Source organism: Aythya fuligula, chromosome 7, assembly GCF_009819795.1.
Source record: "Aythya fuligula isolate bAytFul2 chromosome 7, bAytFul2.pri, whole genome shotgun sequence".
Lineage (NCBI taxonomy): Eukaryota > Metazoa > Chordata > Aves > Anseriformes > Anatidae > Aythya > Aythya fuligula.
In genome coordinates, this window is record NC_045565.1 from 15,532,294 (window position 1) to 15,544,718 (window position 12,425).

Genomic DNA, 12,425 nt, shown 5'->3' on the forward strand with positions numbered 1-12,425 from the left:
AGGATGAACCTTGGGAAAACTCCTTTTTGGATCAGAATCCGGTGGCTTTCGGCTCGTTTCCAAGAGCCAGGACCAGGAGAAAACATTTGATAAAACAAAAACAAAATAAAATAAAATAAAATAAAATAAAATAAAACCCTCCAAGCTTACAAGGAATAATCAAGACATTGTGTATACCAAATCTTAACACAGGTATTTTCATTGGAAACATCTGTGTCTATCTGGGAAAAACAACAACAACAACAAAAAAAAAACAAACACCTACTTTTCAGGCTGATATTTCTATTTCATTTTTTTTCTAGAAACTTTTCCTAGAAAGTTTAATAGAAGTGTTCTCCAAAAATTAAAATTATCCTTAGCCTTTTTTGAGACAGCAGAATGAAATAAACTTTTTTGTTCTTGTTTTTTTTTTTTTTTTTTTTTTTTTTTTTATAAGTATTTCAGGGAAATTTCTGAGCCTCAAAACAGATTCTTAGTATTGACATGAAATGGCACAGATTCCTACACCTACTGCTTGGGATATGAGGAAGAGAATTTCACTAATTTCATATAGACATTATGAAATCCTAAGCATAACAAAATGGAATATTATTATTAACCACTATTCAGTTTTTAACGCTGTTTGAAAGCATAATGCTTCTGTCATAGTCAAGTACAAAAATGGCTTGAATGGTTGAGATTCATATGCACAAAAGCAAGTAAATTGGAACTTGTGTTTGCAGAGCAACCATACGACAGTAAGGTTTTATTTGCAGGTATACTTTTACTCAATTGAGCCAGCAGTATGCAAAGAAAATCAAAAAGCAACAGCCAATGCAGTAGGAATTACGTGGTAGCTAGACAGCCTATGAATAGCTTGAGTTTTGTGTGCTGAAATAGCCTAGCACAGCATTATATTCCTACTGCTCATATTTTATAGGCTATCACTTAGTATATTTTGCCTCTTTAAATATCTGTTATGGTCCTGGATTGATGCAGATCACCAATAACAGTAATGTCCTTTTAAGTGTAAGAGATCAGTGTCAAACCTACAAGCACTGCTACTACCGCTGCTTTCAATTGGGACCATGTCTTTTAATTTTCTTTCCTTTTTATTGCAACCTTGCCATGTTCCCACCTCAAGTATGAGCCCATTTCAGTGCGGGGGAAGTGAAGAAATTATGGGAGAAGTAACTATCTCATTAAATAATAGAGCAAGTTGCAAGTGAGCGAGTATACCACTAACCAATACCACATCCTGAGAAGTGCCTTTATGATCAGTGTCAGTCTCCATAACGCCAAACCAATTCATATCAGACATGAAATAGATAACATATTTCAGTGTATTTTTGTATTTCATTGTGTGTTTTATTTCCTGTGAATATAGCATCAGCTTAATCTGACACATAATTTCTTAGGGGACTGCATCCTGCCCTGATTCCCAGGGGAATGTTCTTGATGATCCAATCTGACTAGTGCCTCTGTCTCTACTCAGAATACATTAAAATAACACAAAAATATTATCAACAGTCTGAGAGCAAGGTAATAATAACTCATTAAAGTCATTTCTAACCTTCCACATGAACATTTTCTTTATCATTACATGATTTTCTAACACATGACACATTAACATAAAATGAAATGTTATGAGGATAGGGGTAGTAGGCATGACAAAATATTTTAAACGGTGATGATTTGCTTTGAGGCGTTAAGTCAATTTGTAATTGTCCCATAGCTATTACAGCAAAAATTGGAACTTTATAATTGGTTTTGAAAATCTATTTTTAACACAGTAGGCTTGTTTTGAAAATGTACACAGGCTATTCAATGCTTGCTTCTCACAAAGCAAATCCAGAATGTCTCTGATTTTACGGTGAGGTAAACTAGGCATTTAAAACCCAAATATTAATCCTCTTGCTGCACACTATGGCTCCCTTAGCACTGCCAATGTCACTGACAGGCAAAGAGACACGACAGCTAGAAGGATCAGGTCCTGCTTCAGTCTAATTAGAAACTTCCGAGGCTTTTTAATTCCACTCAGTGGTCCTTACAAAGGGCTCTCTCGTACATTTCATTGGAAAAAAAAAAAGAAAAAAGACAGCAAATATACTAATATTTTGCTTTACAGTAATTCTATGTATTTTTCTGGATTGTCTTTATATTGCATAGGTGAAAATGAGAATTACTGTATTGATAAAAATAAATATGCAATAAACTTATTAAAATGAACAGTTAGAAACCTACATAATGGTAGCAATTAAAAAAAATGTACATTACACCGGAACAACATTTGTTACAAGTTTTACATATAATACCAACAAAGAAGAGTATATTACTTCCAAAGAAATAATTTTGAATGGGACTGGCAAATAAATTAAGTAGGGAATTAAACAGAAAACTGTAATACACTGTGTTTTTTCTGAGTGATACTAGTTTTTGTGGTTTTGTTCAAGTAGTTGCAATTCAAACTGTGGTAAACTTCTAAATTGTGCCAGTATCAATGTTGAAATGACTAGCGACTGGCTACAATATTGATCAGAATAACAATGTGCCTCTAGCTGAGACTGAGCAAAGTCAGCCAGGAAAGTATAATCTGGTAATTTTCTAGTTTGTAGAAGATCAGTTATAGAGATAACGTGACCCTCTAACAGCCTAGCTTTAGATGTGATATTTATCTGAGAGAATTAAGGATTCCACACATGGGCGGTAAGTCATGAGCATGTTGACAAGTTCTCCTCTAGCAAGCCAAGATTGATACCCTATCTGCAGCTCAGCTATTATACTCATGTATGCTGTTTATAAAACAGGAGTATTAAAGATGGGCAAAATGGGCTGTCAGTCAAAATGCGGATGACATTAACAAGGTATTTTTATTTCAAAGCTTCATATCTCATCAGCCATGATCTCAGTAACAACAGGATTGCTCAGAAGCAATTAGCCACCCATGTTGTATAAATGAAGACTAAGAGTGCTGATTTTTGTTAAAACATTTATCTTTACTTCAAAGAAAAGACAAAACGATGTAGTATCCCCTCTTCTCTTTGCTCATGAAGATAAATTTTATAGCAGAAATAAGCCATAAGAAATAACATATACATATATATCTAAATGCTATTACCAAAAAAAAAAAAAAAAAGGAAATACCCCTCACTCCCAGCTGGCAAATAAAATTGCCTCGCAGGGTTTTGGAGTTATCAGAAGGTAGTACTTCACAGCAGTGATATTTCATCCACTGTATTTCTCTCCATCAAATGTGATTAAAAATGATGACAACTTCCCAAGGTATTTTAAACAAATACAAAAACCTTATACAAATTAAAGACCATTTTAAGCGAATTAAGTAGCTTCTGGTATCACACTCCTGTTGTTTATTAAAGAACTACTCCTAGTTCCTTGAACTCCTATTACAACAAATCTAGAATTTTGCAGGGGTGCCAAGTACAGGAGGGAGGGCAATGCTTACAACAGAGATTCATACAGAGCTGAAAAGACAACAAATAAGAAAAGTATTTCATTCCTCTGCAATGCTTTCAGTGAAAACAGATTTTTTTTTCACAATTTTAGACAGTCCTATACATCCATTAAGGAGTTTTACTTTTAATATAGTCACAAGCTCACTCATAATTTAGTAATCTGACATACCGTTTTAATCACCAGTCTCTGCTGTCTACATTATCACATCTATTTGTCATTTTTTGCACTCCTGGTATAACCATATAGCAACTATCCATAAGAATGTATTTAATTTCTCACACACATGCATCTACCCACCCAACTCCTTTACTTGAAATACCTATGAGACTTATTAGACAAAGCCATGAACACAGTCCACCTTTGCCCTATACCAGATTTATTGTGAGTAGATGGAACTCTCACTGTATAAGCTTCAATTTTTAATTCAGTCAGCTTCTACGCTTTAACCATCAACACTACCTGCAGAAGACAACTGAGGCAGATTTTCAGAGAAGCAGGAAATGGCAGCAGGGTCCCTAATTCTTATAGTTTAAAAGTTATGGATCCACAGCACAACTGAGGTTGGAAGAGACATCCAGAGGTCACTTGCTCCAGCCTGTGGCCATCTAGGTGATTTTTTAACTTAAAGATTCTTGGATTCCTTCCATAAATGATAAATTCTGCAGAACAACAGCAGAAGAATTACAAGAGCAGATTTAATTTATTCAATTTTTATTGATGTTATACTTGTTCAAATCCACTGGATTCAGTGAAGGTATTTCAAAGTTATACTAAAGTTCTTCAAAGTTTACTGAAGTGCCTTGAAAATAGAACCAGACTTTTTTTAAAAACAAAACAAAACAAAAAACAAACAAGGTTTCTTGAATCAAACCTATTAGTAGAGGAATAATGAACAGCAATTATTCTGTGCACTGTGGATTCTTTGCAAGCCTATCTTCCTATTTCTTGTAGTGTGTTTTCACAATGTATATACGTATTTACATAATATCATTGAAGAATGTTTCACATTAGGGGTAATATTTTAACATTTCAATAATGTAGAAATATACCACATATTACTTAACTCTGAAAACAAAGCTGGATGCCACTCTATAGAAAATCATTTGCATTTAGCTTACAAAAGCAGACTAAAATTTGAACAATGTGATGACCTTTAGGCAAACTCTGAGGAGTCCAAGGTCTTTATCTAATTTGTAGAGGCATTTAGATTAAGATAGAAAAAATATTGTTTAGGATTAACCTCTGTATTAAAGCTGAGGGAATGACTTAGTTTAGTCAGTTTGGCAATAGAAATGTAAACAAAAGGAGGAAAATATCTCCACTAAACCCTCAAGTCTCTAAAGAGAAGATGAGGATGCAATGAGGCACACTTGCTCAAAAACACTTATGAAAGTAGACAAGTCCTCTTTTGTTGCTATCCTTGTCTTCTATCAGAGCAGCTCTCTGATAACTGAGACAGAATTTGGCCACCTCATAAGATTTACACTAGGTTTCACAAGAGAAAGAGATAACTGCTTCTTCTGTAAGCATGTGCACCAAAAAATTTCTCAGCGTGGCTTTCAAACTTTAGATAACAGCCTTATGAAATTCCTCTGTACATGAAAGCTGCCAATGGGATTTTAAATTGACAGGTGGTTTGAGTTGTTGACTCAGCTTTGGTACCAAATCGCTATCAGCTTGTCTTTGGCATTGTACAATGCTTAATGAAGAGCTCCTTATATCTAAGGATTTTTTTTTTTCGTTGAGAATGGTATAATATCTTTATAGCATGGTGCTAAGTAATATACGCTTACTGTGATCATTCTGTCACTGTGTCATTACACTACTTGAAAATGATTTGTGGTTACACTTCATACTTCAGTACTTTTCATGCAGTATATAACTAAATCATAGCAGATTACAACGTCAATATATTTCTATTGACAGAACCTGAAAAAAAGCATTGATTTTACACCTTCTGCTATTCATTTATTATGGATTCTTGATCCAATTCCACTTAGAGGCAGAGATTTTGCAGGGAACAATGACAGCTATTATCAGAAAAGATTCTTATTGTTTTCACTGGTTACGGTGGCAGTGACAAAGAGGAGTCCAAACAGAAAGCAGACTTCACTATAGCTAAAGAGAGCAGGATAACATAAGGGAAAACACAGGATGTTAAAATTGTCTGTGTTTCAGTATGTTTACTGCCGTTAAATATACTCTGATTAACATTATTGCAGAGGTTCAAAATGGGGCTGACTAGCAATAAATAAATGGTAATTTAATGAGTAACAGAATGTTCCACAAACTCTACAAAATAAGGCTGTAATTCCATTAAGAGAACTCTTGTGTCATAAGCCAGGTCAGCGAAGCTCAAGTGATTTGTCAATGTCCTCAGAACCCGGAGGTGGACTTGCAACTTTAATTTATGAGTATCTCAGGGATTTGTAACTGAAAAATCTGTGGCACCCCTGAAATCCATAGAAGATGCTGAGATGCTACAAAGTAAATCATTACTGTTTACACTTCTAAAAGGTAGTAGTGTTGTTGAAAAGCAATAAAGGTAGAATTCCATTAGTGTTGTTTAGAGAAGTATATTTAGCATAAAGCTACCTGCAGCCATTTTAAAGCCTGATTTCTCATTCATGCACTGCACCAGCCTGAACGGCAGGTGACTTGATGCCTGTGGTAAGAGGCAAGAAATTCAGAGATATTCCTGGTGCCAACTTAATAAAATCACATTTCAACTGAAGAATGAAGTTTATTTTTTGTTGCTTGCTGTTGGATTAAGCTAGTTCTCCTTAGAGGCCAGCAGCTTCAAGTGTGGAACTGCTCAGCTCATGAATCAGTTCACAGAGCTAAAAGTGCCCAGAAACCTTTTATCTTTAAACTTTTTCATGACTTTTAAGTTTAATGACTGTCAGATAGGTTCTAGAAAAACAAAACAAATCAAACCACCAGATTCCTTATTTTCCACTTTCACATGGAGAAATACATAAGGAGTGACTTGCCAAGTTGGCATAATTGTCGAGATGGAATTTCCTTACAAAATGTGAGTTAAACCTCTGGAAGAGAGTGCCTCAGTGAAAGATCTTTCAAAATACGATAAAGCCTAACAAACCTGACCTTTTCATGTAAAATAAAACCTGCTTGATGGGGTTAGTTCTCATTATATCCCACATTTTCCTCTCAGCCAAGACACCATGTGCCAACAAAACCACTGCTCACTCATATTAATATACCAATTTCAAAAGCTTCCCAGTATGGGAAAGCTTTGCCAGGGCACTCTTGTTCTGTACTGTTTGAATGAAGGACTGTGTTTCTAGGAGAGTATAGTATAACAATGAGTGCATTTTTAAGTTAAAGGATGAACTTCAGAACACTTTACTACAAGGATACTAAAATCAAAATATTGTATCTAGAATCAAAGAATAGCCTGAGTTGGAAGGGACCCACAAGGATCATTGAGTCCTACCTCTGGCTCCACACAGGAGTACCTAAAAATTAAATCATGTTTTTGAGAGCAATGTCTAAACGCTCCTTGAACTCTGTCAGGCTCGGTGCCATGACCACTGCCCTGGGGAGCCTGTCCCAGTGCCCGACCACCCTCTGGGTGCAGAACCTTTCCCCAACACCCTGCCTGACCCTCCCCTGTCCCAGCTCCATGCCGTTCCCTCGGGTCCTGTCACTGTCCCCAGAGAGCAGAGCTCAGCGCCTGCCCCTCCGCTCCCCTCGTGAGGGAGCTGCAGGCCGCCATGAGGCCTCCCCTCAGCCTGCTCTGCTCAGGGCTGAACAAACCCAGGGCCCTCAGCTGCTCCTCGTATGTCTTCCTTTCTGGACCCTTCACCATATTTGTAGCCCTCCTTTGGATGCTCTCTAATAGTTTTATATCCTTTTTATACTGTAGTGCCCAAAACCGCACACAGTGCTCGCGGTGAGGCTGCACTAGTGCAGCGCAGAGAGCAGAGCAGGACAATCCCTTCCCTCAGCTGGCTCGTCACGCTGCGCCTGATTCACCCAGGACACATCTGGCCCTTCTGGCTGCCAGGGCACACTGGTGACTCATGTTCAACTTGCTGTTGACCAGAAGCCCCAGATCCATTTCTGCAGGCCTGCTCTCCAGCCTCTAACCCCCCAGTCTGTACCTATAGCCAGGGTTGCCCCATCGCAGGTGCAGAATCCAGCACTTGCTCTTGTTGAGCTTCATATGGTTGGCAATTACCCAGCTCTATAATTTGTCAAGATCTCTCTGCAAGGCCTCTCCAACCTCAACGGAGTCAACAGCTCCGGTACTCAGGTACTGTTGCCTGGGTAGTAAGAGATTGATAAAAACCTCAGTCAAAGAAAGAAACCAGGAAAACCCTGAAAATAATATATAAGCTTTACATTATGAAAGTTCTGTCAGAACTAAAAACACTGCATCTGGCACAATGCTAGAATCAACAGAAGATACATATGTTAACTAGTAATACCCACATTACGGTGTAGGGCTTTCTGGTAAGGAGACAATAAAGAACTTTTCCTGTTGCAAATACATACTTTGAAAACACATGAAAAGTGTGATATAGATAAAATACAGACATTCCCCCCAAATGAAACACAGACCAAATCAAAGCCTATCCAGTTCAGTATCCCATTTCCTACATATGGGAAAGAAAATTAAATGACTCCATGAAGAAGGAGACCACAGTATGTAAGACTAGAATCAGCTGTGTACCTAGACTGTTATGACTCCCAAATCTCCCATCTGGACTAAGCTCAGGAAAATCTGTTCTCTGAGGAGAATAAATGACCAATTTATTATTTATGGGGTGACAGCGGAGAACTAAGATAGCTCAGAAGCTAATGGAAGAAGTGTGAGTATTCAAAAGCTCATGTTGGTTTCTGAGTCATAGCAGAGTGAAATATGGTGCAAGAAGAACCTAAGCTCCCATACCAATATTCACGTAAGGACTTAACTGCAATGAGAATTCAGAAATTTGCATCTGCTGAGCCAAATCCCTTCACAGAGGAAAAAACAGCTGTGCTTCTTTCCTTATCTGTTACGGTAAGAGGGAGAACTGTACAATGCCATGCTATATTAGACTCATTGCACTTGAACGCTATACAAAAAGCATCCAATGATGCCTAAGTGCTATTTGTAGGGGAAGTGAGGAAAATAATCCATGTCCATAAACAGTAATACAGGACTTATGTTCTAATTTCCCCCAAATACACTGAAGCTTGTTGTCTCCATGCAGGTTATCTCAACAGCCTTAGGAAGAGAAAGGGGAGTTGATCTTTCAGAAAAGCCATTCTCTTTACTTTCTTCCCAAATTTAGCATTTTTCACATTGTTTTCCCTCCAACTGCTGAAATCCACTGTTAGACACTTAGAGAAAGCAATATCACAACTGATCCAAGACTACCCTGACCAGGTATGCCTGAACTCCCTGGAAGGGAGCAATTTGGAATGGGGTCTGATTTGGCTTCTATCAGCCAGTCCATCCAGTACATTCTGAAAAATTACTGAAGTCAACGTTTTAGCTTTCTACAGAAAAACAGCAGCTAAGGCAGTACTAGGGAAAAGGAAAGGTTATGAGAGACCAGACAGTTCTTAAGCCTGACCAGTCATAACAGTCTTCCTGCAGCTAAGTTAGGGAAGAAGCAGGACTATTAAAAAACCATCAAAGTCCTGATTTCCATATAATGCCTAAAATCTGAAGAAATGAAAATAAATACAATCTGAGATAAATGTGGCAGACATGAAAACCTGCTTCCTGCTGAGGCAAAGCTTGGTTGGTGTCTACCATATTGACCACCTGAGTACTACCCTGTGTTATTTTATTTTTAGGATCTGAAAACAAAATAGGCAAGATCTTTTCTGTTTTCATGGCAAGACAGCAACCTACTGACACAGCTGATACACAGAGCACATGTATACGGGGATATGCCCTTGAAGATCTAATTTATGTTGATAGTCACTGTTGCTGGTTCAAATTTAGTCTTTATTTGTCATTTTCAATTGTTCCTAAATCACAAGTATGCATTAAGAGGTGTATGAATAACATGACCTAACATGTTTTCCTCTATTCCTGCCCTTCTTGATTCATGAAGCACCAAGGCAAATGAGTAATAACATTCCTATTTTCAGCCAGATTTAAGCATATACTGAAAATGTATCATAGGTTTAAGTGATGTATTGAGTAGGGATGGAACTATTCACATTCTTAAGTTTAAGCTTATTTTGAATACCTTCTTCAAGTGGGACTCAATTCTGAAGCTTTAATTTGGGTAACACGCTGCTTGTTATCCCCTTCATAGCTACAAGATTGAGCCCTGCATTTCTATTTATAAAGTCTCTTTGGTAATGTTTCCAGTAAATTAGTGACTAATGGAGCTCCTTAAAGCTGCTGTGTTCTGGATATCAGAGTCTTCAGGATGCAATAGTGCATCACAGAACTACATGTATGAAGGTTACAATGAATGACAGAACTTTTGGATTAGATTGTTTTTTGGCTTATATTGAATCGTTTTAAAACACAGGCATAGACATAACATCCTCTTTTTTTTTCCTTAGAGCTTATGCCAAAAAAAATAGTAAGTTTGCAAATGGATATTAAGCAATGCCAGATATTTTCTGGGTTTGTTTTAACAAATTAACCCTTTGTGTTCTTTTTTGATATCCAAATAATTGTATTGGAAGCAGATGTTCTACCAAAACCGACATGATCAGAAGACATTATGCTCACTTATTAACATACTGTTTAATATTCACTACAACCTGTTTTAAAGAACAACAATGTGTTAACATTTAAGCCAGGAGGGATTTCTGTACACTATATAGTACTTGATGCAGCTTGTTTATGCAACAGTCTGACAGATACAATTAATCTCATGAAAACGACCAGAGTATAGCATAATGGCATATCATCTTTAAAGTAATAGAACACACTTTCCCTTTGAAAATCAGAACTTAATTGAATCCCGTAAGTTCAGAATGCAAAGAAAAGCTCTAAAAGAATGAAGTTAATTCTGTGGGATAGTTGAATGAAAAAATGGTAGATTTTATACAGAGAATAATAGGACAATCTCCAAATAAGAGTGAAGAAAGAAATACCTCCAACAAATGCATCTCCAGCTCCATTGGTATCCACGATTTCACTCTGATCACTCACCAACACAGGGAAAGTAGTTACTTCATTTGCTATAATGCAAAGAGAGAAAAAAATATCAGCAGCTTACAAATATGACGTAGAAAAGCACAACAAACAGTGGAAAAAAAAAAAACAAAACTGAAGCTCTGATTCTATAATACAACATAGTAATTTGGACAAAAACAGATTTGGTTTATAATAATAATAATCTGCAATGCAGTATTTTTGCAGAGGGATATGGGAATACATTTGATCAAGCTATTTGTTGTGGACATTTTCATTAATTACTTTTAGTCTCATTCCTTTTCTTTATCTCCTAATATTAAGGGCAAGAGAAAAGAACTAAACTGGGAGGAACAACATAAAACACATGGGCATATGGACAAGACTAAGAAAAGCTCATCCTGCCAAAAACACTGCTTCTTATTAGTTGCAGAGAGGTGATATAGTCTCCAGAATAGCCAGTCTGAGCCTCCAAAAAGTTTCAAAGAAATTTCTATATTGCAAAAAACAAAACACACGCAAACTAGCTAAAGTAAAACTGTGAAACGAAGAGCAGGAACTACTGTATATCAGACTGCTCTCAAATTACATCTTTTTAAAAAACACATGTATGCAAGAAGCCTTGCAACTCTCCAGCTGACTAGATTTGGCTTCAGGATTTCAACGACTTCATTCTCTTCCTTATTTCTTTTTAAAAAAGTATGTCCTTCTCTGCAGCTCCCTGCCCTCTACTGGCACTCGTTAAACCTATTGCAATAGGTGGATACTCAGCATCTTCACCTCAATTCACTGCCACACCACAGTTCAACATAATTACACCACTTAGGTATGATAACTTTAGAGTTCGAGGGTTATAAATTTAATATATGCCACTAATTAATCAGCTATGGCTTTCCAGGTGGTAATGTCATAATGACGTGATAAAAATATAATTACCACCTTGTCACAATACCTTGTTAAAGTGTAAATTACCCCTGTAACAGAGCCAATGGAAGTTCTGCCTCTGGTAGTCAGTATGCATTAAACTGTCTCAGAGCAAACAGATTGTCCTTTGGCAGACAGCAGGAATTAAAAAAAGGGGAGGGGGAAGAAAAGCCTGTCAACCAGTGAAAATGAAAACCATCAGAGCTGTCATCCTTTAATTTTTAGTAAAAATAGAAATAAAACGGGAAATAGATCCTCCTGCAGCTATAAGCTGGAGACAAGTAGCTTCTTCACTGTCCAGCAACAGAGCAGATCATAAAAATCGCTCTCACATTGACATACACAGTAGCAAACAAGGAAACCTAGTTTGGGAAGCATATAAAGAATTCACAGTCTCAAATCAGGCAAGTCTGCGTATGCTGCAGAGGTACCAGAAGGATCCTGGTTTCTGTGAAATGCAGTGTATCAGCTCTACTGCTCTTCACCATCTGCTACTAAGTGAACCAGGCAGATATAATGATGCTGCCTCCAGAGGGAACTGTTGGCTGGCCCACCAGGAGGGGAGGGGAGGGGAGCATTAGCAACAACCATCCATGAGAGGCGAAGGAAAAAGGGTAATGAAAACCATAAGATGAATATTCCAATTAAAGAACAGGTTTCAGTCAGTTCTCAGTGCATCCTGCTCTCTAGACTGTTAAGAAAGCTACTTAGAAATCTACTTTAATGCTGTATTGTACTCTTAAGATAGCCTTCAAAAGTGATGTTTTTTAGTAATTTTAACAGGATTCATTTGAATTGGAAATCAAGAAAGAGAGGTCTTATATTAAACTTTACCAGGAGAGCAGAGTGTATTCATCCATTTCATAAGGAGGTGTATATGATTGGCTCTAGATAATGCTAAAACAACGAACAAAGTGATAAATCTGTT

At 37.2% G+C, this 12,425-nt stretch overlaps 1 protein-coding gene across 2 annotated transcripts in view; it reads right to left on the reverse strand.

Moving 5' to 3' along the window:
- Window positions 1–12,425, reverse strand: part of ADK (adenosine kinase) — a 278,657-nt gene that overhangs the window by 10,907 nt on the left and 255,325 nt on the right. For both annotated transcript variants that reach the window (XM_032190900.1, XM_032190901.1), the window contains exon 10: window positions 10,534–10,620. In XM_032190900.1, coding sequence (XP_032046791.1) covers window positions 10,534–10,620 — 87 coding nt within the window. The remainder of the gene's footprint in view (window positions 1–10,533; window positions 10,621–12,425) is intronic.